General features: G+C 40.0%; 2 protein-coding genes across 4 annotated transcripts in view; one reads left to right on the forward strand and one right to left on the reverse strand.

The window, feature by feature from the left end:
* The window catches only part of degs1 (delta(4)-desaturase, sphingolipid 1), a 30861-nt gene extending 25074 nt beyond the window's left edge, over nucleotides 1-5787 (reverse strand). The window contains exon 1 of the mRNA XM_062058998.1: nucleotides 5574-5787. Coding sequence (XP_061914982.1) covers nucleotides 5574-5655 — 82 coding nt within the window. The 5' untranslated portion in view covers nucleotides 5656-5787. The remainder of the gene's footprint in view (nucleotides 1-5573) is intronic.
* Nucleotides 5788-6615: 828 nt separating this feature from the next.
* Nucleotides 6616-26292, forward strand: part of fbxo28 (F-box protein 28) — a 57306-nt gene continuing 37629 nt past the window's right edge. The window contains exons 1-2 of one of the 3 annotated variants that reach the window (XM_062057765.1): nucleotides 6616-7032; nucleotides 18414-18547. In XM_062057765.1, the coding sequence (XP_061913749.1) occupies nucleotides 6990-7032; nucleotides 18414-18547 (177 nt within the window). In that variant the 5' untranslated portion in view covers nucleotides 6616-6989. Of the gene's footprint in view, nucleotides 7033-16836; nucleotides 16972-18413; nucleotides 18548-23172; nucleotides 23410-26292 lie in introns of those variants that run through there. The other 2 variants (XM_062057766.1, XM_062057764.1) reach the window with 2 other exon arrangements.

Raw genomic sequence — 26292 nt, forward strand, 5'->3', positions numbered from 1 at the left:
GCATTCCTTGTCCTGCAGGGATGATACTTGTAAGAAACTTACTTTATTTGTCGCCATGGAGGCGAGGATTAGTGATTTAGAAGTAGCTAAAACACTGCCGACGGCCGATGGACGTTAACCACTAGCTATTTATGTTTTAAAGCACCTCTTGCTGAGCGGTGTTTTAGTGTTATAGCTTCACCTTTCTCGTTAGTTTTCAAGCCAAAATGCATCCATTCTCCATTTCTGTCTAAACTTTGTGTCTGCTTGTAAGTAATCGGTGTGTGTGCGTTGCCAAACATGCTCCTCTGCTCGTAAAACCAGCGACGTGACGACGTCATGGCCGTAAAAAATAGGTAACCAGTATTTTTCAAAGGCAGTATAGTGCTGTTTTAATTCATTAGTACCGCAGTACTTTATTAGTACCGAGAAACCGTACAATCCTAACATGTAGCGCTGAATTTGACCAGCAGAGGGCGATAAAGCTACACCTTAGGTTTAATTGTGTTAAACCACATTTGTACAATGTTTGCTGTGTGTATCAACACAGAAACTTCTTTTTAATCTATGTAACATACACAATGGAAATTATTTATGTAAAATTACACAATGGACGTTATACTTTAGTAATGTTTATATTTTCAGTCTTACAAACCTAAATAAAGGAAGACGTACAAAGAAATAAAACTGAGGAAGAAAAATTGTTAAAAAAAAAGTAACGTCAATCATCAAAAATAATGAATACATTGACAGTGCAGTGTGAAAGCTGATGTGTTTACTTTGTAAATAAGTAAACACAGTCTCAAAGGAATAAACCCTGCAGAGGCTCTTTCTAAACATTAACATTTGATGTCCGGCCCCTGAGACCTCGGGCTCTTGAAACTGCGACACTCTTCATTACGTAGTTGAACAGCCCTGGTATACAGTGTTGTTTGTAGGTAGGTGAGGGTGAGCAAATCAATGTAATTCATTGTATGTGATAAAAGAGAATAAGGAAATATTAATTAATGGATCTTGAATTTTTGTCTGACTATAAATGTGATCTTGAATAATTCAATGATCTCAAGAATGTTTACTATCAGTATCAGCATTGGTATGACCAATACTGCCTTTGTATTTACTTTACCAATTTTGTAGTTTCACCCAAAACTAGGGGTGTAACGGTACGTGTATTTGTATTGAACCGTTTCGGTACGAGGGGTTCGGTTCGGAGGTGTACCGAACGAGTTTCCACACGAACATATTAAGTAACCGCCTAAGCTAAAGTCTTAACAAGCTGCTCCGCTTCCTTCTGCCCGTCTCTGTCAGTACTCTACACAGCACCCAGCATTGTCCCACCCACACAACCATCTGATTGGTTACACGCGGAGCGGGAACAGCCAATCAGCAGTGCGTATTCAGAGCGGTAACAGCCAATCAGCAGTGCATATTCAGACCGCATGTAGTCAGTGCTTAGCAGGTAAGCATCAGGCAGCGAACTCTCACCAAATTATAATAAACACCTCCCAGTCAACTACTAGTAACATCACTATAAGCCCGTTGACGTTCTAGAAATATAAACTGCAGCTCAGCTCGGTCACAGTCCTGACTTGAGGTGAAGGCTAATTCGCTTTTAGCGTAACGTTAGCTCATTTTGCGGTGTGTGTGTGTGTTATGGACAGCAAAGCCCTGTCTGTCTGTTATTTTACTTTACCTTTTTCTGTGTTGATTGAGCTGTGTTGAAGAAGCAAAAAAGGACATTATGTTAAATGAAGAGTTTCTGTCTCTGATAGTTGATATAAAAATGTAACTGCATCATAAAGCCTACTTGAACTCCATTGTGTTCAGGGATGAATAGTCTCTCCTATTGCTATTGTACTATTTTTTCAGCCATAGTTACATTAATCATTAGTAATGGAGCAGCCTAGTTTTGAATGGCAGGGTCCCTACTATCACATGTTGATAAAAATATAACATTTACATAATACAAATCAACTACAGGCTTCCCAAATGTTGTAATAAATTAAGCATAATGAGTTGACTTGAAACTGTTTAATGTTGCACTTTTTATATGTAGAAGAAAAGTTTTGTCATTTGATTTAGTCCGAGCAACAACTTGAGGCAGTTTAATGTTGATTAACGTGGGCAGAATTATTATAGTGTTCCCAATGTAAAAAGGATAAAGCCATTATTTACAAATTTGGTAAATAACCAAAAAATTGTATATTTTGTTGTTTTCTTATTGTACCGAAAATGAACCGAACCGTGACCTCTAAACCGAGGTACGAAGCGAACCGAAATTTTTGTGTACCGTTACACCCCTACCCAAAACTAATATAAAGTATCCAAACAAGAAGAAGAGTTTACAATAAATTATCAAGTAGATTATAAATTTTGAGAAAAGTATACAACTAGAAATAACGCAATATATACTATCCATTGCCCTTTGAGTTGAGTTTTTTCCTGCCCTGATGTGGGATCTGAGCCAAGGATGTCGTTGTGGCTTGTGCAGCCCATTGAGACACTTGTGATCAAATAAACTTTGATTGATTGATTGAATGTTACCGCATACGTCAGTGGTCATCAGCCCGTTTTAAAATAGGCATACTATAATTTATATGCCAAATAATATAACATATATTGCTATTGTAAGAAGCTGCACTAAATATCGCCCATCCATTCCCCTTATGTCATCAGCCTAAATTAAATAAGTGACCCAGAACTTTTTTTAGAGGGGTTACAGTGTTGGCGTTAACAAACTTTTTGTGTCTTTTTACGCATTGAAATCAGAAAGGACGCGAAATTCCGGGAAGTCCACGCGTCACCAGGATGCTGCTTTTTTTTTTTTTTTACTGATTATTGCTTTCCGCCGATGTTTTATTTACTGTATTTCCTGGACTATTAGGGTTGAGCTTACCCACTTTAAAGCTTTTGAATCATTGAAAGGGGTGAAAAGGGTCTTAGACGGAAGATGTCAAGAAAAGCTGTCACGCTGTAAGATCATGGCCAATTTTAATGAACTTATTGATTTTGAACTCCCCATATATAAATGAATGAAGGGCATTCTTACTCAACAGCCATATATGTCACACAAAGGGTGACCGTATAAACAATGCCAACACTGTCATAAACATGTGCCATATTGTGAAACCACACTAAACAAAAATGACAAACACATTTCGGGAAAATATTTGCACCGCAACACAACATGAACACAACAGAACAAATACTCAGAATTCCCTGCAGTACCAACTCTTCCAGGACGCTACACTATTTTATTTGGTACAGGGTGAAATTATAAGTGTGACCAGTAGATGGCAGTCAAACATAAGAGATAAGTCTCAAGTAAACAACACCAACATTTCAAATGTTCCATTGAAAATATAGAACATTACACACGGCGCTCAAAAATCTATCAAAATATTTTAGTAGTAAATGCTTTAGTGCCATTTCTAATATAAAGTAGTGTAAAGTTCTTACTTATATCTGTCAGTAAACTCGCCATGAAAGCGCTAAAACATATCGGTGTAGTAAGTTTACATTATTCACCCATTGAACTTTAGTTATTGGAGAGTTCCGGTCGGACGGTTTTTCACGGGACACATTTCCAGTGTGGTTGTTTCCGGATGAGGAGATGCTGCTCCGTTATTGATTGAAGTAAAGTCTGAATGTTATTAAAACAGTTAGCTCCATCTTTTGACACTTCTACCACTCCCGTCCGTCCTTGCACGCTACACCGCTACAAAAAAGAGGACGGGGAGAAGACGCTGTCGAAGGTGAGCCATGTAAATAACACCGCCCACAGAAAGTGGCTTGAAGATCTGTAAAACATAATCCATCCAACATTTTGACCAAAGAACCACCATTACATGTTATGTAGACCACAAGGAAGTGTTTTCCATTTAGAAAAAAATAATAATAATTAGAGATGTCCGATAATGGCTTTTTTGGCAATATCCGATATTCCGGAATTGTCCAAATCTTAATTACCGATTCCGATATCAACCGATACCGATATATACAGTCGTGGAATTAACATATTATTATGCCTAATTTTGTTGTGATGCCCCGCTGGATGCATTAAACAATGTAACAAGGTTTTCCAAAATAAATCAACTCAAGTTATGGAAAAAAATGCCAACATAGCACTGCCATATTTATTATTGAAGTCACAAAGTGCATTATTTTTTTTAACATACCTCAAAACAGCAGCTTGGAATTAGGGACATGCTCTCCCTGAGAGAACATTAGGAGGTTGATGTGGGCGGGGTTAGGGGGGCGGGGTTGAGGTGGGGAGGGGAGGTTGTAGCGGGGGGTGTATATTGTAGCGTCCCGGAAGAGTTAGTGCTGCACGGGGTTCTGGGTATTTGTTCTGTTGTGTTTATGTTGTGTTACGGTACGGATGTTCTCCCGAAATGTGTTTGTCATTCTTGTTTGGTGTGGGTTCACAGTGTGGCGCATATTTGTAACAGTGTTAAAGTTGTTTATACGGCCACCCTCAGTGTGACCTGTATGGCTGTTGATCACGTATGCCTTGCATTCACTTGTGAGTGTGTGAAAAGCCGTAGATATTATGTGATTGGGCCGGCCTTTGGCTTCCAACGTTCGTGTACACAGCAGCGTTTTAAAAAGTCATACATTTTACATTTGAAACCGATACTGATAATTTTGAAACCGATACCGATAATTTCAATACTACATTTTAAAGCATTTATATATTATCTTAAAGCATTTATATATTATTTCCGATATTACATTTTTAAAGCATTTATAATATATATATTATCGGACATCCCTAATAATAATATGACTCCTTTAATGCGCCCTATAATCCGGTGCGCCTAATATATGAAAAAAGATTCAAAATAGACCATTCATCGGCAGTGCACCTTATAATGGTCTGAAAAATACGGTTTATTTGCCGGGTCAAATGATTAATTATTTATTATTGGTCGACTTCAAAAGTAATGCACTTTCCGGTACAGTTTCTTAAATTTTGATTCGCCGAATCCATCCATCACAAATACTGCATTTGTTTTATTTTGTGTTATTTCTTTAATTAATTAAGTAACGTTTATGGCAACCTTTTTCCAAAACACAATATAGAACATGAGATATAACAGGATAATAGATACATTTATCATTTGTTTTCAAAACGTTTACAAAAAAGTGGGACCCCAAAAATTTACTGTGGGACCCCATTTTTATGACTTGATGGGGCCCCACTTTGAAGATTCCTAGCGCCAACACTGGGTTGAAAAGGAAACCATATAGAAAACCCGGGGGAATGTTGGTAATGTGGGCTCATAAAAGGCTGGGTTTGTTCAGATGTGATATGTTTGGTACACGTATACGTGCTGGCTGTCATGTTAAATAACCGACCTGAACGCAACTTTGTGTACATTCTACACTCTTATCAGACTAAAAGCCAAGCGAGACACGGCGTTGACCCACGTCGCCTCTGCAACGATCGTTTATAAAACCGTTAGATGACGTTTGTTCCCAAACTCTACTTCTGTGGCGACAACATTGTAGCACAATTAATAAGACAAGAGTTGAAAGTAGCAAAGTGACAGTGTCTACATCCAAAGTGGCTAGAAGATAAGCTAACTCACCAAGGATCTCTTTCCTTCTGTCAGCATGTGGCTGGTCAGTATAAACCCATTCGTAGTCGTCGCGGGTGGCCCGATTCCCCATCTTTAATGCTAGTTGTCACACCGGAACGCACCAATGTAGAGAAAAAGGAAGTCTTATGACTTTTTTTTGTAAAATGGTGGGCCTTCACTGTGGTGCCTTCCTCTTTGCCACCCCGCCCCTATGACGTCATCACACCGCATGCCTCTATAAATGCAAGTGTGACTACGACCTTGATTTTGTGTGTGTCGAAGAGCAAAAACAATATATCCCAAAAACAGTTCGATTTTTATTCCATATTTCCTACAACAAAAATGTTAAGCCCCAATCCAACGAACAAAATGTTTTTACTTTTTTATGCAATTCACCGGAACCAGAAGTTGCTACTTACAGTTAACACCGCGCAGTGTCCTGCAGGAAATAAATAAACAGAAATACAGATCGTGGAATAATATATTTTGTATACAAACGCAAAATACAACACTTCAATGTTTTCCCCTTCAGGATAGTCCTTGTTCTTGTCTTTAAATAGCGACTTCCGGTACCAGAATTTGAGAACATATATGTTTTCGGTCCATTTTTTTCATCGTTTCTGTTGGGTCACTGAATTTTATTTTAATGCTTAGGAATTGAAAAACAAAAAACGTGTAACCTATTTTTATGGGCTTTCCTCTTTGTGATGTTAAGTTCCTGTTATACGCTGTTATACAGTATATGCCTTGAGCTCTTATTTTGAAGGCGCTAAGAGCGGAAGTGATGACACGTTATAGTGGAGCGGAGGTTTTTGAAAGAAGGTAAATAAAGTGGTCCTCGTGTAAACTGGAGCCTGCGTGTTTGTTATTTTGTAGTTTCATACAGTATAGGCTACATTTATAAAGCCTCGGTTACATTACAACGTGTCATCACTTCCGCTCTTAGCGCCTTCAAAATAAGAGCTCAAGGCATATACTGTATAACAGCGTATAGAGGCTTTGCAGTCACGTGATAAAATCACGTGAGTTTGTGTTATGCCGCCATCTTGCCGGTCAACCGGTCAGCTCGTTCCTACGTGTTCGTACAGATTCAGTTTCATATCTGCGCTACATTTTCACCGATTTCATCCGAATTATGTCTGATTTGCTATCCAATTAAGTTGTGCATCTGGATGAAGAGTCCAAGAAATGTTACTGAGAGAAGTTGAACCTTGTTGGCACAACGGATCCGTACCTTTTACCGAGAAGCATGCTAAAATCACCTGAGCATTTTGCAACAGCCGACCTGCCTGAACTCTCATATCCAGACATTTATAATTACCTCGTCGATTCACCATCTCCGTACACTGGAAATGACCTTAAGGCATACAAGAGTCTGGATGCCTACAAGTATTTTACAGCAGGTTTTGTGCATGATGGGCTGATATGGCAGATTCCAAACAAGAATCGATGCCTTCTCATGACCAAGGTAAGGAAAATGCACCCAGCATTTTCAACAATCATATTTGTATCATCCCATATTGTATTATTTCACATTTTGTGAAACAAATCAGGGGTGAATAGTGTAGAATGATCGAGGGCGAGTTCTTTCTTTCTTTATGTGGTTTTATTGGAGGCAGTTTTCATGAACGTCCACCCAGTGCGGCAACATCACACAACAACAACAGTCACGTCTTACCTACCGTAAAGCAGTTCGTCTGCCGTAAACAGCAATGTTGTGACACTCTCAAACAGGGCAACACTGCCATCTAGTGTACATGCATATGTGACAAATAGTTTGTTTACATACCTGATATGAAGTGTTCATTGCATATCGTTGTGTAAATCGTAGGTTTCCATCGTTCACGACAAATCGCCGCGATCCATTTATCGCGTTTTTTGATGTTTGCATGGAATCTATAGAAGCACAGCAGGTTTCCGGCATTTCCAAGCTCAAATAGCAGCAGATCAAACATGAAAGCGTGTGTGAGTCGTTGACCGGCACTGAACTGGTGACCGGCAAGATGGCCGCCAAGCTAATGTCACGTGGCTGATGACGTCAGCTGCAAAGCCTCTATAACAGGAACTTAACATCACAAAAACAAAATTCATTATATTAAGAAATCTGTTATAATGAACAATTATAATCAGGGTGGTCTAAACTTTCTGGATTTCACTACACTAAACAACACCTTCAAGATGAATTGGATAAGACACTATTTGAAAGACCCTACCTCAATTTGGAACTTCATTTCTCATCATGTATTTTCTAACCTTGGAGGCCTGAAATTTTTGCTATTGTGTAACTACAGCATTGATAGGATTCCTGTTGCTCTTTCAAACTTCCACAAACAAGCCCTTCTGGCATGGTCTCTTATATACAAGCACAATTTCTCACCTACCAAATACTTCATTTGGAACAATAAAGATCAATCAATCAATCAATCAATGTTTATTTATATAGCCCTAAATCACTAGTGTCTCAAAGGGCTGTACAAGCCACAACGACATCCTCGGTGTCGAGTGGGTCTGATATAATATTGTGAAAGTCCAACACATCAGCGAAAGTCCAGTCCATGGTGGGGCCAGCGGGAACCATCCAGAGTGGAGACGGGTCAGCAGCGTAGAGATGTCCCCATCTGATGGACAGGCTAGCGGTCCACCCCGGAGCAGAGTAGAAAAGAAAAGAAAAGAAACGGCAGATCAACTGGTCTAAAAAGGGAGTCTATTTAAAGGCTAGAGTATACAAATGAGTTTTAAGATGAGACTTAAATGCTTCTACTGAGGTAGCATCTCTAACTTTTACCGGGAGGGCATTCCATAGTATTGGAGCCCGAATAGAAAACGCTCTAAAGCCCGCAGACTTTTTTTGGGCTCTGGGAATCACTAATAAGCCGGAGTTCTTTGAACGCAGATTTCTTGCCGGGACATATGGTACAATACAATCGTCAAGATAGGCAGGAGCTTGACCGTGTAGTATTTTATAGGTAAGTAGTAAAACCTTAAAGTCGCATCTTAGGTGCACAGGAAGCCAGTGCAAGTGAGCCAGTATAGGCGTAATATGATCAAACTTTCTTGTTTTTGTCAAAAGTCTAGCAGCCGCATTTTGTACCATCTGTAATCTTTTAATGCTAGACATAGGGAGGCCCGAAAATAATACGTTACAGTAATCGAGACGAGATGTAACGAACGCATGGATAATGATCTCAGCATCGCTTGTGGACAAAATGGAACGAATTTTAGCGATATTACGGAGATGAAAGAAGGCCGTTTTAGTAACACTCTTAATGTGTGACTCAAACGAGAGAGTTGGGTCGAAGATAATACCCAGATTTTTTACCGAGTCGCCTTGTTTAATTGTTTGGTTGTCAAATGTTAAGGTGGTATTATTAAATAGATGTTGGTGTTGAGCAGGACCGATAATCAGCATTTCCGTTTTCTTAGCGTTGAGTTGCAAAAAGTTAGCGGACATCCATTGTTTAATTTCATTAAGACACGCCTCCAGCTGACTACAATTCGGCGTGTTGGTCAGCTTTAGGGGCATGTAGAGTTGGGTGTCATCAGCATAACAGTGAAAGCTAACACCGTATTTGCGTATAATGTCACCTAGCGGCAGCATGTAAATACTAAAGAGTGCAGGGCCAAGAACTGAACCCTGGGGAACTCCGCACGTTACCTTAACATAGTCCGAGGTCACATTGTTATGGGAGACACACTGCATCCTGTCAGTAAGATAAGAGTTAAACCAAGACAAGGCTAAGTCTGACATCCCAATACGCGTTTTGATACGCTCTAATAAAATATTATGATCAACAGTATCGAAAGCGGCGCTAAGATCAAGAAGCAGCAACATAGATGAAGCATCAGAATCCATCGTCAGCAATAGATCATTAGTCATTTTTGCGAGGGCTGTCTCCGTAGAGTGATTTGCCCTGAAACCGGATTGAAAAGGTTCACAGAGATTGTTAGTCACTAAGTGTTCATTTAGCTGCTGTGCGACAATTTTTTCGAGAATTTTCGAGATAAACGGTAGGTGGGACACCGGCCGGTAGTTCACCATGAGGTCAGGATCGAGGTTAGGTCTTTTGAGTAGAGGATGAATAACCGCTTTTTTGAATGCTAGAGGAACAGTACCAGAGGAAAGTGATAGGTTTATAATATTTAACACTGATGGACCTAATAAAACAAAAAGCTCCTTGATAAGTTTCCCAGGAATTGGGTCAAGTAAACATGTTGTTTGTTTTGTCCCATTTACACATTTTAACAATTCCTCCAATGTTATTTCATCAAAGAGAGAGAAACTATTTTGGAGGGCAATGTCCGTCGTATATACAGTCATATTTGTGTTAATAGAACCCAGTTGTGGCTGGGATGCATTGTCTTTAATCTCTTTTCTGATGAGTTCAATTTTCTTATTAAAGAAATTCATAAAGTCATCTGCTGAGTGGGTGGAGCTACTGTGAGGAGTCCCTTGTTGGGTTAGCGATGCTACTGTACTAAATAAAAATTTAGGATCATTTTTGTTGAGGTGGATGAGATTTGAGTAATATTTAGCTTTAGCTGAGGTAAGCATGCGTTTATAAGTTATTAAACTATCACTCCATGCTTGATGGAAAACCTCAAGTTTAGTCGCACGCCATTTGCGTTCCAGCTTTCTACATGATAATTTCTGGGCTTTAGTTTCTTCTGTAAACCATGGGGTACGCCTTTTAGGGGCCCTTTTTAGCTTTAGCGGTGCTACAATATCAATGGTGTCGCGCAGGGCGTCGTTAAAGTTGTTAGTGAGGTTATCAATAGAGCCCACATAATTTGGGAAAGGTGCCATTACTGAAGGCAGTAGGTCAGTAAGAGTCGTCGTTGTGGCAGTATTAATGTTGCGGCTGCTATAGTAGTTATTATTATTATTATTCGTTTGTTGACAATGAGTCCGAACTTCGAATTTTATAAGGTAATGATCGGACATTACTTTAGTGTACGGGAGTATCGTAACTTTAGAGGTGGTGACACCCCTGACAAGCACTAGATCTATCGTATTACCGTTGCGATGCGTGGGTTCATTTATTATTTGTGTAAGACCACAGCTATCAATTATAGTCTGGAGCGCCACGCATGGAGGGTCCGATGGGGTATTCATATGGATGTTAAAGTCTCCTATTATGATTATATTGTCGGCGTGCGTCACTAGATCAGCAACGAACTCTGAAAATTCATTGATAAAGTCCGAATAGGGCCCAGGGGGGCGGTAGATGACAGCCAGGTGGAGAGGCAGCGGTGTGACAAACCTCATAGTGAGCACCTCAAACGAGTTATATTTATTATTTAGGTCCGAGGTAAGGCTAAAGTTTTTGTTGTATATTAGTGCAACACCCCCACCCCTTTTAATGGGGCGGGCAATATGCGTTCCCGCATAGCCAGGAGGAGACGCCTCACCCAGCGCAAAAAATTCGTCTGGTTTGAGCCAGGTCTCGGCTAAACCAACGACATCAAGATTGTTGTCTCTGATGACTTCATTAACTAATAACGTTTTGGAAGACAATGACCTTATGTTTAAAAAGCCCATATTATAGGTAGTGGGCTGTTTTGAGGAGTTTTTGTTGAAAGTATCCGTAGTAGCAATATTAATAATGTTACGTTTATTATGCATAGTGCACTTTAAATAATTTCGACCATATCTAGGAATTGATATGACAGGAATTTTTAGATTGTTTGCCACCTCAGTAAAATGCATGTCCACCTCTGACGCAGAAAAAACATTATGTGAGTTGTATATTATTCTAGAAGAATTGCTATGTGTGCAGGGATTATCCAGCCTGGCGCTGGCTAGTTCTAGTTTAACAGACTCCTTATTAGCGCTTCTTTGTGGATTAGCATTTAGCTTTTTCGTTAGCCCCGCTAACAACAAAGCATTTAGCTTTGTTGTTAGCCCCGCCCGACACCCCCGCTTCTGCTTCCGAGCGCACCGCTTACGTCTCTTTCGCTGACCGTCTCCGCTGGTAGTCGACGCCGCTGCTTCAAAGGCCACTGCTGGATGTAGCTCGCGAAGAATTCCCAAGCTAGCGAGCAGGTCCATCGTACACGCATCTATCAGCCCAAAATGGCCCGATCTCTCCACATCCAGAATTGTAAGTCGGTCGTAAGTGATCGCGGAGTGAACACGCTGTGAGCCAGCCATGAAATTGACTGAATTGAGGGGTATTTTTGCCCTCACTTCCAGGAGCGCTCGCACGAAGCCGCTGCTCTGAAGCGCAGCCATCTTGGATCTGAAGATGAAGGATGAAGGATGAAGATATGTTACAAAAGGAAATCTCTTTTCCTCAACAATTGGTTCAACAATGATATTATTTTAGTGAGTCAGCTTTTCAATAAGGAAGGTCAACTTTTTAATTACCAAGAATTTCTCAACCACTTTAAGGTCCCTGTAACTCCCAAACAATTTGCCATTGTATTTGATGCCATTCCAACGGGTGTTGTTATGTTGTACAGGGCTTACTCATCTCCTCTTTCTGCTGTAAAAATTGTGAATGATCCACTTGACACTCCTGTGGGGAAACTTTGCTTTGATCAGAAAAATAACAGAAAAGTCCGCGGCTTATTCCAAAATGATTGTGTGTCTGTCTCCTATGTAATTGCGCTCTGGAATAATATTGTGAATGACATCTGCTGGGTCAAAACATGGTCCCTTCCTAACAGGTATTTACTTACCAACAAAGTCAAAGAGATATCTTTTAAAATCATTCATCGTTATTACCCTGTAAAGACTGTGATCGTTAGATACAAGAAGGACATTGATGTTACCTGCACCTTATGTAACATGCATCCAGAGACTGTTTACCACCTGTTTTGGACTTGTGAAAGCACTCGATCACTATGGCAGGGCATCTGTCGCTTCATCCTGGACAATATTCATGACAAATTTGTGCTTTGTTTTAAAGATGTGATATTTGGTTTTACACTATATGAACAAAAATTTGAAAAGGAATTTTACCTTTGCAACCTCATTATACTATTGGCTAAGTTTTATATTCATAAATGTAAGTTTCTCAATACCCGACCTGTCTTTTGTGCCTTTAAAAAAGAGTTAGAACTGTACATCAAGACACTCTCTACCTCTAGCAACCAGAAAGCTGTGAAGACGATTATGCTGTGTTCCAAATTTGAGTTGTTTACTGAAATTGAGTGAGCCTATGGCTTTGCACTTTGTTTATATTATATATATGTTTTTTTTGCATTCTATTTTAGTTACTTTGACTTTATAACCCCCTGGCGCTGCTTTGTATTCTTTTTGTACTGTTTTGTACTACTTTTGTACTTATTTGATTGTTAAAATGTTGAAATGTATAAATAAAACTTAAAAAAAAAAAAAAAAAAATATTTTTTTTAAATAACTTAACATCACAAAGAGGAAAGCCCATAAAAATAGGTTACAAACGATTGGTTTATTTGAATTTTATTTTTGAAATGCAAAAAGAACATACAAAAACAAAACTTTCTTTTTTTGGTGTCGAAGAGTAGTAAATATATATATATATATATACTACTAGAGATTTACATTTTTTGTTACATGAAATATACAGTAAAAATCAAACTATATATATATATATATATATATATATATATATATATATATATATATATATATATATATATATATACTACAGATTTACATTTTTTTTGTTACATGAAATATACAGTAAATATCAAACTGTTTATATATATATATATATATATATATATATATTACAGATTTACATTTTTTTTGTTACATGAAATATACAGTAAATATCAAACTGTTTATATATATATATATATATATATATATATATATATATATATATATATATATATATATATATATATATATATATATATATATATATATATATATATATTTATATATGTATATATATATATATATATATATATATATATATATATATATATATATATATATTTATATATATATATATATATATATATATATATATATATATATATATATACGACGAGCGCCGCCCGGAGGGTCTGCCAAAAAATTTGTCTGTTTCTTAGCTGTGGGCTGCAGCAGTCGTCAGTTGTTGTAATACACTTTTTCCACCACTTGTGGCAGTAATGACAATGTCAAAGCAGAAGAAGTCTGGAATTTAAGTCATAGAGAAGTTTCTAAGCGCAAAAATTATGACTAAAGTGGTGAAGTTTGTACTTTAATTTTTTAAAGAAACATAATTAATAATTATTCATTATTGTTTTTATTTTAGCACTACACAATTGTACGCAGCTGCTATAGGCTCGCTCGAGGGACAAGCTGTAGAAAATAGATGGATTGATAATTTGATGTAAATTTATTTTTCATCAGTTATTCATGAGCGCCTTCCAACGTAGTATATTTGGTTAGTACTTATGTTTCTAATCAGCATGAGCTAAGTCTAAAATGTATGTGTGAATTAAATAATAATCTTTGGGATTAACATGTGGTTTCATATCCTTTGACAAGGTTGTAAACTGTAAATAGGTTAGATCAGTGGTTCTTAACCTTGTTGGAGGTACCGAACCCCACCAGTTTCATATGCGCATTCACCGAACCCTTCTTTAGTGAAAAATAAAATGTTTTTTTTTTTTCAAATTCAAGACAAAGTTATATGTTTTTGGTAACACTTTAGTATGGGGAACATATTCTAAGTAACAAAGACTTAATTTAGAGTTTTTTGGACACTAGGGGAACATATTCTAAGTAACAAAGACTTAATTTAGAGTTATTTGGTTAGGGTTAGGGTTAGAGGGTTAGGGCCAGGGTTCGAAAATTAGGGTTATAATAAGGCCATGCCGAATAAGGCAATAATAAGTACTTAATAATGACTAGTTAAGAGACAATATGTTACTAATTTGCATGTTAATAAGCAACTAATTAATGGTGAATATATTCCCCATACTAAAGTGTTACCATGTTTTTTTACTGGTGCACAAAATGAACCATGCATGAACATCACCTTGTTCAAAGAACAAAACCAACACAGTGCATAAACTCACAACAAATTACACACCTGCAAATCAGTGTGAATCAGTGCTGTATCTGTAATACGCCGTTAGGGAGAAGTTTTTATTTACACAATAAATCGGGTGTGTTTTGACCTCCGCCGAACCCCTGAGCCCGACTCACCGAACCCCTAGAGTTCGATCAAACCCAGGTTAAAAACCACTGGGTTAGATATAATGATTGACAACTACTTAAAATCAAGTGTAAGATTACTAATTCAGTGTTAATATCTGAGTGGGTCCCGGAGTCCTCTGTAGTGGAAAAGTTGGGCTCCGATGACAAAAAGATTAAGAACCCCTCCATCCATCCATTTTCCTACCGCTTGTCTCTGGTATAATATATTTGAAGGTAGTTGCAATTTGACACACTAGATGGCAGTCGTGTACAGGCCATTGCAGAGCCGTGTGTAGAAAGAGTAAGGACACGTGGGTTTCAGACCAATCTCCCAATGATTGGTCATAAATACAAGCCAAAAGTTTGGACACACCTTCGCATTTCAATGCGTTTTCTTTATTTTCATGACTATTTACATTGTAGATTGTCAGTGAAGGCATCAAAACTGTCACCTGGGAAGTGAAAACCCTTTCAGGTGAACCTCTTGAAGCTCATCAAGAGTGTGCAAAACAGTAATCATTGCAAAGGGTGGCTATTTTGAAGAAACTGGAATATAAAACATGTTTTCATAATTCCGCGTTTCTACAAACATTTGTGAAAGAATGGGCCGCGCTCACGGGCTGAGTCATAGGATGCCACCTGTGCAACAAATCCAGTTGTGAAATTTCCTCGCTCCCAAATATACCAAAGTCAACTGTCAGCTTTATAATAAGAACATGGAAGAGTTTGGGAACAACAGCAACTCATCCACGAAGTGGTAGACCACGTAAACTGACAGAGGGGTCAGCGGATGCTGAAGCGCATATTGCAGAGATGTTGCCGACTTTCTGCACAGTTAGTTGCTACAGAGCTCCAAACTTCATGTGACCTTCCAATTAGCCCACGTACAGTACGCAGAGAGCTTCATGTAATGGGTTGCCATGGCCGAGCAGCTGCATCACCAAGTCCAAAGCAGTGTCCGATGCAGTGGTGTAAAGCACGTCGCCACTGGACTCTAGAGCAGTGGAGACGCGTTCTCTGGAGTGATGAAGCACGCTTTTCCATCTGGCAATCTGATGGACGAGTCTGGGTTTGGAGGTTGCCAGGACAACGTTACATTTCGGACTGCATTGTGCCGAGTGTGAAATTTGGTGGAGGAGAAATTATGGTGTGGGGTTGTTTTTCAGGAGTTAGGCTTGGCCCCTTAGTTCCAGTGAAAGCAACTTTGAATGCTCCAGGATACCAAAACGTTTTGGACAATTCTATGCTCCCAACCTTGTGGGAACAGTTTGGAGCGGGCCCCTTCCTCTTCCAACATGACTGTGCACCAGTGCACAAAGCAATGTCCATAAAGACATGGATGACAGAGTCTGGTGTGGATGAACTTGACTGGCCTGCACAGAGTCCTGACCTGAACCCGATAGAACACCTTTGGGATGAATTAGAACGGGGACTGAGAGCCAGGCCTTCTCGACCAACATCAGTGCGTGACCTCACCCATGCGCCTTTGGAAGAATGGTCGAAAATTTCTATAAACACACTCCGCAACCTTGTGGACAGTCTTCCCAGAAGAGTTGAAGCTGTAATAGCTGCAAACGGTGGACCGACATCATATAGTGTGTGTGTGTGTATATATATATATATATATATATATATATATATATATATATATATATATATATATATATATATATATATATATATATATATATATAAATAAATGTTCTACAATGTAAAAAAAAAAAAATGTCAATACCAAATCTTACTGGCACTGTTTTGGCTCCATATGCACAACTCTACATGTCCTAGGAATCCAACATGGAACTGGTTTAGTTGTCCATTGTCGTCATATAGGTAGACCAGAACTAGGTCACGAGACCTCAATATTAGCGGCCGCCGCTATACCCCAGACTTAGCTCAGGAATGGACAGCGAACACGCCAGATTGTTTTAAAAGTGAAATATCCAGAAAAGAAGATGCCAAGGCAGTGTGCTCATGCCATCTGTAGAAATAAACAGATTAAGAGCAACGGACTGACCTTCCACGAGTAACTGTTAAATGGGTTATACTTGTATGGCTCTTTTCTACCTTCAAGGTACTCAAAGCGCATTGACACAATGTCCACATTCACCCATTCATACACACATTCACACACTGTTGGCGGGAGCTGCCATGCAAAGGTGAAGTGTCTTGCTCAAAGACAACACAGATGTGACTAGGATGGCGGAAGCTGGGGATCAAACCAGGAACCATGAAGTTGCTGGCACGGCCGCTCGACCAACTGAGTGAGGTCGTACCGTCCGAGTGAGTTCAGGAGATTTTAAAAAAGGTTGAAATTAGTAATTTAAGGGTTGATTTATCACATTCACGTTTATTGCCCATACAATGTAGCATGGCTAAAATTAAGATTCTAACAGCACGCAGTTAAAAATGATCTTCCTGTTCATAAGTAGGCTTACTTACCTGTAGATCAATAATCAGTTCCCAATAAGCTTGTTCACCTGTGGGATGTTCCAAATAAGTGTTTAATGAGCATTCCTCAACTTTCTTAGTCTTTTTTGCCACTCGTGCCCGTTTTTTTTAAACATGTTGCAGGCATCCAATTCCAAATGAGCTAATATTTGCAAACAATAACAAAGTTTTCCAGTTCGAACGTTAAATATCTTATCTTTGCAGTCCATTCAATTGAATATAGGTTGAAAAGGATTTGCAAATTATTGTATTCTGTTTTTATTTACGATTTACACAACGTGCCAACTTCACTGGTTTTGGGGTTTGTACATACTGTACTGTTTATGTGCTGAAGTACCCTTTAAGAAGCTGAAATCAACCCCAAACGACATATTATTGATTCAAAATAATAGTTTGATATTGACACATCTCATCTGTACATCTCCCAAGGTTATTCTCTTGATGTATGCGCAGATGAGCCATGTCAATATTAAAATATTACTTTGAATCCCATTTTGGCAACCAAGAATACATTGATTTAATGAATGCATCCAAACACTTGATTAATATTCATTCTAGGCATGAACAAAGAACAGTTAATATTGCATGTAGCTTTTAAACAAGAAAGAGGTTTTAGCACATCAACATCGGACATACAACAGTTCTGCACAAATAATACCATAGAAATGGCCAGCTTTTTCATATTTTGGACACGATAAAGACTTGAATAATTTCAAATACATATCTTAACGATAACCATGATATAAGTGTTTGTCTTACATGTAGTAATCAGTTGTGGACAGACAAAGTGGCAGCATTGCAGCTTTGTCAAGCATGCACGCTCCCACGGCGGGAATGCATTTTTGTCAGGGGCCCCCCTGAAAAAAATTTAATGCCCCCCTTAAATATTTGTATGACTGAGGGGCCGGCCTGCTCACTTTATGCGTGTATATGTGTTATTTCCCGCAGTAGCAGCTGCCCAAACTCCGCCTCCAGGCGCTTCCTCTTCCACGTCATTTTTCCACACCGCCCCCGTGTCAAGCTCATGCTCCGCCTACTGACCGCCTCGGCCAGGGTAATTGACGGAAGGGGGGAAATGTTGCCATCGTCGTCCTGTGACCTGGTCTAGCATGCCAAGACAGTCACTCGGCGAAAAAAAAACAGGTGTGGATAAGACCTCGGGGAGATACGACCTCGCGGTCGCAGAAACTCCTCTCAGCTCGAAAAGATCAAAGATATAAAGACACAAATTAACCCCCAAAGAGTTTGCCTCACACTCTTTTTTGCACTTTCAGCACTTTGGTCACGGCAAGTCAATGGCATGAATGCTTCCAGCTTAATTTTTTCACCGGATTCCCTTCCTGATGCAACACTGGATGGGAATCGAACCCATGCAAGGCCCTACCGCAATAAACTTCAGCCACGTGAGGTAACGTTTTCCCTCACGGGCCACACAATAAATATCACTCTGTGGAGGGGGGCGTGGCCTGCGGGCTGTGTGTGCCAGGACCGGCCTCAAAGGCAACGACAGGTGAGTAGATGGCCTAGGTGTGCCTTGCTATCTAATCACCTGTCGCCTTTATTAGCAGCAGCCGGGATGAGACACGTGGTTGGAGTTGGAGTGGGAGCCAGAGAGAGAGAGAGAGACACGAACAAAGAGAAATACATTTTGCTGGAAAGCAAAAGCCTCTCCACATTTAAGAAAATAAAACCGTGTTGTACCCTGAAATCCGGGCTCTCGTGGCAGTGTGTGGTGGTCCGAGGAACCCACTAGAGGGCAACCTCTACACACTCTAATAACAATCTGATGATCCACACACTCTTCCTTACTTGCAGCAACAAGTCGTCTAAAGGAAGAGGACATATAATTATCTCTATCGAACCATCCATTTTCTACCGCTTGTCCGATAATTTCGCATAATCATGTCTCAATCCGAAAACCGTACTCACACGCTCCAGAAGGACAAAAAGAGACTGAACAGGCGATTGCGCAGCTGTATATATAGGCTCTGATTGTGCCCACAGGAAGGAAGTGTTAATGTGATTAACTTGCTCCATTGTCTACTGAAACAGCTCACCTTCGGAGAGAGTGGCCCACACAGTGGCGTGTTGACCTGATATGAAACCGAACAGTACAGAAAACTAGAATTTGCAATTCTGGTAAGAATTGCGTGTTGATGCCCTATGTGCGCAAGCCGCCGAGCAGCCAATATGTGTGAGTGGAACTAAAATGCTTCAATGTCCAGGGTGAGTGGAGTGCGTGGATGTAGGAACGGTTCGAATCGGTTGAGAAATGTGGAATATGGAGAGGTTTGTTATTGCCCATTGTTTTTCATAGGAGGGGGGTAATTCCTGGTAATTCCAGGTAATCGGGAAATTTTCTAAACCGGGAAACATGCTGGCTAGAATGTCTAGGGTGAGGCGAGTGCGTGGATGGTGGAACGGTTCAAATAGGATGAGGAATGTGGAAAATGCAGTCGATTGTGTATTTCACATGTATTGTCAGTGGGGAGAAAATTACCATAAATGCCAGGAAAACAGGGAATTTGGGGAAAGGGAAAACATGTTTTGCGTTCGATATATTGGCAGAGCAGTGAGGATGGTTGAAAACGGGTTTAAAAATGGAGCAACATTTAGAGAATTTAGGGTATTGTGTAAACTATGAATACATCCATACATTTGAACGAGAATTTCCTGGAAATTAGTGAAATTCGGGAAAACCAGGAATTTTCCAAATTATTGATAACAGCACTATTGTCCGAGATGATATGAATGGGTTGGTGATGGTGAAGTGAATGAATTAACTCATATTATGTTTTGCATATGGTGAATGTTCATATTCATCTTGGAGAAAGCAAACCACCAAGTTTAATTAAATAGCGGTATTTCAGTTTGAGCACATAATAAGATAAGGCCCCTTGGTTTGATATTCACAGGTGGATTGGATCACTTCTCTTAGGAAAGAGGCCTTAAATGGGACTTTGGAATGCAGTTGTATGACTTAAAGCAGTTGTTTTTCAGACACTTACACACAGACATCTCCTTTTATGGTCAGGGTGTGCTGTCCTGACTTAGCACACACACACACATAGGCAGGAAGGAGGAATATAAAACTGATGGTTTGGCTTCTCCAAAATAGGAGTGCCTCATTTTCTTGACCTGACCTCCTCCAGGGAACTGCAGTCCTGTATAATGATGCTTGCTTGTAATAAAGCAACTTTGGGTTCAGTGAAGCATCTCCTACGTCTCTTTTGATCCAGCCGCACTGCCGATGACAAGAACAGAAATACACTTTAATGGAATTTTTGAAATCAGTTGAAAAATGTTGACGTAGTAACCGTTTGAATCGAGAATGGGTATTTCGAAATTCCTGGAATTTCAGGAAAACCGGGAATTTGGACGGGAAAAAAGTTAACTTTTGTTGCCCCAACCATACTTGCCAACCTTGAGACCTCCGAATTCGGGAGCTGGGGGGAGGGAGGGGGCGTTACTGGGGGCGTGGCGTGGTTGGGGGCGTGGTTAAGAGGGGAGGAGTATATTTACAGCTAGAATTCACCAAAAGTCATGTATTTCATATATATATATATATATATATATAAGAAATACTTGACTTTCAGTGAATTCTAGCTATATATATATACTTATTTGTTTATATATATATATCCATCCATCCATTTTCTACCGCATATTCCCTTCGGGGTCGTGGGGGGCGCTGGAGCCTATCTCAGCTACAATCGGGCGGAAGGCGGGGTACACCCTGGACAAGTCGCCACCTCATAAATACTTGAATTTCAGTGTTCATTTATTTACACATATACACACACTTAACGCTCATTTACTCACTGTTGTACTTGAAAGTGCAATGCTTTGCAGCCAGAAGCACAGCTTGCTGCTTACTATAAAAAAAAACAACAACACTTATCTTTCACTATTTGAGTAGCCTTTGTTCTGCCATTTGCGTACTGGCGAACGATCTCTGAATCCGGGAACATATCCTTCACAGATTTGTTGAAGACATCTGCAAATGAGAATGGGATGTTGCTTCCAGCTATCAGCATAGCCATCTTTGTCTCTGCATAAATTACACCCTCGGGTCTCCATTGAACGAGGTGGCCCATAATACTGGGCTGTGACCGGTGCTGCGCTGCGGCCACTGTGTTCAATGGAGAAGTCTGTTCTACAAAATTTACAGGCAGCATACCCCTTCCCCTTCGAAATGTCCTGGATAAACTGAAATTCTTGTTTCCATTCCTTTTGGAACTTACAAGCGTATTTCTTCATCTTACTCGTCGTCAGCATCGCCATGGCTGTATCTTCCTCGTTCTTCTGCTTCGTCTCCTTGTTGTGTGCGCAGTTGTGCACTCTCCAAAAGCCGTAGATGTTATAACGTGATTGGGCAGGCACGCTGTTTATATCGTGGGAAAGCGGACGTGAAAACAGGCTGTCGACTCGTCACTCAGATCCTCATGGAGCTGGAGGGGGAGTGGGCTCCAGCTCCGACTGGAAATCGGGAGATTTTCGGGAGAATATTTGTCCCGGGAGGTTTTCGGGAGAGGCGCTGAAATTCGGGAGTCTCCCAGAAAATTCGGGAGGGTTGGCAAGTATGTCTAAGAGGAATGTTTTGAAGGTGGAATGGTTGAAAATGTGAACTGTGAACATTTTCCAGGAAGAGGTGAAAATAGGGCTTTGGAAAACCGGGAATTCTATGAATTGCTGGAATTTTTGGAAAATGATGGTTTGATTGTCCAAGGTGGAATGGTTTGAATCGGTTGAGAAATGTGGAAATTGTGCAAGTCCGAAAAAGGCCCCATTCATTTTCAATAGGCAAAATGTCCCAGAAAACCGGGAATTCTGGTTAATGTGGGATATTAAATAAAAATAAATATTCCCAGTTGATTGATTGATTGAAACTTTTATTAGTAGATTGCACAGTGAAGTACATATTCCGTACAATTGACCACTAAATGGTATCACCCGAATAAGTTTTTCAACTTGTTTAAGTCGGGGTCCACTTAAATTGATTCATGATACAGATATATACTATCAGATATATTCAATGGCGTCGTTAGCAACAGCATTGCTAGTCTTCGCCAGGCGGTACAGCATTAACCGTGTGGTTACAGGTCCAGAGTTTGGTAGTATTGTTGATCTTCTGTCTATCCTTCCAGTCAGGGGCTTATTTTGTCTGTTTCTATATGCAGTTAAGCACGATGCTATCACGTTAGCTCCATAGCTAAAGTGCTTCGCCGATGTATTGTCGTGGAGATAAAAGTCACTGTGAATGTTCATTTCGCGTTCTCGACTCTCATTTTCAAGAAGATATAGTATCCGAGGTGGTTTAAAATACAAATCCGTGATCCACAATAGAAAAAGGAGAGAGTATGGAATCCAATGAGCCCTTGTACCTAAGTTGCGGTCAGAGCGAAAAAAGATACGTCCTGCACTGCACTCTAGTCCTTCACTCTTACGTTCCTCATCCACGAATCTTTCATCCTGGCTCAAATTAATGGGGTAATCGTTGCTTTCTCGGTCCGAATCACTCTCGCTGCTGGTGTAAACAATGTGCAAATGTGAGGAGCCCTTCAACCCGTGACGTCACGCTACTTCCGGTACAGGCAAGGCTTTTTTATCAACGACCAAAACTTTATCGTCGATGTTCTCTACTAAATCCTTTCAGCAAAAATATGGCAATATTGCGAAATGATCAAGTATGACACATAGAATGGATCTGCTATTCCCGTTTAAATTTAAAAAAATCATTTCAGTAGGCCTTTAAGACCTTTGTTAGATCGGAATCGGGGTCGAGCCGAACATTTTTATACCAGAACGGTTCCGATCGTAGGAAAACTGTTTTTGGGCGGAATAATAATAATAAATAAATACTTTTTGGGTGGAGAATACTATGTGTGTGAATGCTTGGACTTTGACACAATGAATGGATGAAGTGAGGTTGATTAAAGAAAGGTGTAATAGCACCCTATCGCCTGTGGGAGGTAGCAACGGTCAAATGCACGACCTCTACTGCCTTGAAGCAGAAGGCCACGAAGAGGAAGACGTAGACGTCATAATTGACGTCACATCCACCCCACTTGCTCGATCAAAATGTCTGCCATTCTGGAGCGAATTGATAACCGTGTCGGTGCATTGGATTCCGACGTTGCACTAACAAAACACGCCGTTTCCTCGCTGGACCAGCCCCACCAGAACAACCCTCTTTTAGGACTACCTATCGTGGCCATTGAGACAATTCTCCATTTTTTGTCTTACGATGAAATCAGTCTGCTGCGCTCGGTAAGGACAAAAACCCTTCCTGCTAGTATTTACCTCGTAGTTTAGATGGTTATTTATACATAATGTCCACCTTTTCTTGTGTTAGGCATTCCGTTTTTTATATAGGTCATAAACGTGTTTTGATCTTGCGTAAGTGTTGTGAATTGTGTTACCCTGGCTCAAACACAAACAGTCCATACAGTTATTAATAGAATATTGTGACGGTTTTCTTTGAACGTCTGTGCGCTGATCTTGCCTTTTATCAAGTATGCTTACTGTATAAGAGATACAAGATACATATAGAATGCAAATTATGTAGAAATAATGTGTGAATGTAAAATTGACTGAGCTAGCCAAAAAACGTGGGAATGTTGGTGTTGGAAAACGAGAATTTGTGTAAAAAGTGGAATTTGAATGAGGTGAAAATGTGGATGCTGCAGTGGTTGATTAATGTGATTACTTAAACCATGTTGACATGCCACTTGGCGTCAGCACACTGGATACGATGCTAACAGTTAGCATGTGAACACCTAGCAAGATGGCATGAAGTACCAAAAGTGAAAAAAACAGTCTTAGTTTTTTAGATGCCATGTTGGTATATTCTATTTCATATATAATTTGTTTTTATTCCCCCCTTTTTACCAAAGTGAGATTTTATTTTTATTATATTTTTTGTAACCTGTTGCCAGCCCTTAGAACTCTGAAAAAAATGGCTATATACATATATGTGTGTATGTATCAGTGACGTGCGGTGAGGTTCATGGCTGGTGAGGCACTGACTTCATCACAGTCAGATTTACAAACATATGAACCCTAAAGAGTATGTTATTCACCATTTGATTGGCAGCAGTTAACGGGTTGTGTTTAAAGGCCTACTGAAATGAATTTTTTTTATTTAAACGGGGATAGCAGATCCATTCTATGTGTCATACTTGATCATTTCGCGATATTGCCATATTTTTGCTGAAAGGATTTAGTAGAGAACATCGACGATAAAGTTCGCAACTTTTGGTCGCTGATTAAAAAAAGCCTTGCCTCTACCGGATAGAAGCGTGACGTCGCAGGTTGAAGGGCTCCTCACATTTGCACATTGTTTACACCAGCAGCGAGAGGGATTCGGACCGAGAAAGCAACGATTACCCCATTAATTTGAGCCAGGATGAAAGATTCGGAATGAGGAACGTGAGAGTGAAGGACTAGAATGCAGTGCTCTGACCGTAACTTAGGTAAAAGGGCTCATTGGATTCCACACTTTCTCCTTTATCTATTGTGGATCACGGATTTGTATTTCAAACCACCTCGGATACTATATCCTCTTGAAAATGAGAGTCGAGAACGCGAAGTGGACATTCACAGTGACTTTTATCTCCACGACAATACATCGGTGAAGCACTTTAGCTACGGAGCTAACGTGATAGCATCATGCTTAAATGCAGATAGAAACAAAAGAAATAAGCCCCTGACTGGAAGGATAGACAGCAGATCAACAATACTACTATCAGGAGACACCGAACCAAACACTGGACCTGTAACTACACGGTTAATGCTGTGCCGCCTGTCAAAGCCTGGCAATGCTGTTGCTAACAAGGCCATTGAAGCTAGCTTAGCTACAGGACCTCCTCAGAGCTATGATAAAAACATTAGCGCTCCACCTACGCCAGCCCTCATCTGCTCATCAACACCCGTGCTCACCTGCGTTCCAGCGATCGACGGCGCGATGAAGGACTTCACCCGATCATCGATTCGGTCGGCGGCTAGTGTCGGATAGCGCGTCTGCTATCCTCAGTCCTCCTGGTTGTGTTGCTGCAGCCAGCCGCTAATACACCGATCCCACCTAGAGCTTTCTTCTTTGCAGTCTCCATTGTTCATTAAACAAATTGCAAAAGATTCACCAACACAGATGTCCAGAATACTGTGGAATTTTGCGATGAAAACAGAGCTGTTTGTATTGAGATACAATGTGTCCGAATACTTCCGTTTCAACCATTGACGTCACGCGCATACGTCATCATACATAGACGTTTTCAACCGGAAGTTTTGCGGAAAATTTAAAATTGCACTTTATAAGTTAACCCGGCCGTATTGGCATGTGTTGCAATGTTAAGATTTCATCATTGATATATAAACTATCAGACTGCGTGGTCGGTAGTAGTGGGTTGCAGTAGGCCTTTAAAAGCTCATACCAGCATTCTTCCCTGCTTGGCACTCAGCATCAAGGGTTGGAATTGGGAGTTAAATCACCAAAAATTATTCCCGGGCGCGGCGCCGCTGCTGCCCACTGCTCCCCTCACCTCCCTGGGGGTGATCAAGGGGATGGGTCAAATGCAGAGGACAAATTTCATTACACCTAGTGTGTGTGTGACAATTATTGGTACTTTAACTTAACTTAACTTTACACATACAAACTCTAGCACACAAAAAAACACATTTAATAAAAAAAACCGTTATTATGGTCTTACCTTTACTTATAAATGAAGTCCATGCGCCGCTGTTGTGCTGGATTAATGCACCCCCGCCGTAGAATGCACCCCCTGACGGGAGTGTTATATCAACTAAAGCCCACACTTAACCTTTCCACGTGCAAGATTGAATCTATTTAAAAAAGTTATTTAATAAGAAGCCAAAAAGTGCAAAAACAGTAATGTTTGTGTGAGAGGAGTTGTGAATGAATGAAATACAGGCATGTGATTTTTCCGTCTAAAGTCGGAATTCCGTCTTTTTTAATCTCGGGGAAAAGAAAAAAAAATCTCCCGTTTTTCCGTTTTTTTCCGACCCTAAATCAAGATTCGAGACATAGTTTATATTACGCCGTACTTGATTGGTCGATATGTTCCTTGTGACCAATCAGGATATCTGTTATGAATGATGACGTTAATAACGTCGTCATTCATAATGGTTACTACG

The sequence above is a fragment of the Entelurus aequoreus genome, linkage group LG09 (genome assembly GCF_033978785.1).
Source record: "Entelurus aequoreus isolate RoL-2023_Sb linkage group LG09, RoL_Eaeq_v1.1, whole genome shotgun sequence".
Classification (NCBI taxonomy): Eukaryota; Metazoa; Chordata; class Actinopteri; order Syngnathiformes; family Syngnathidae; genus Entelurus; species Entelurus aequoreus.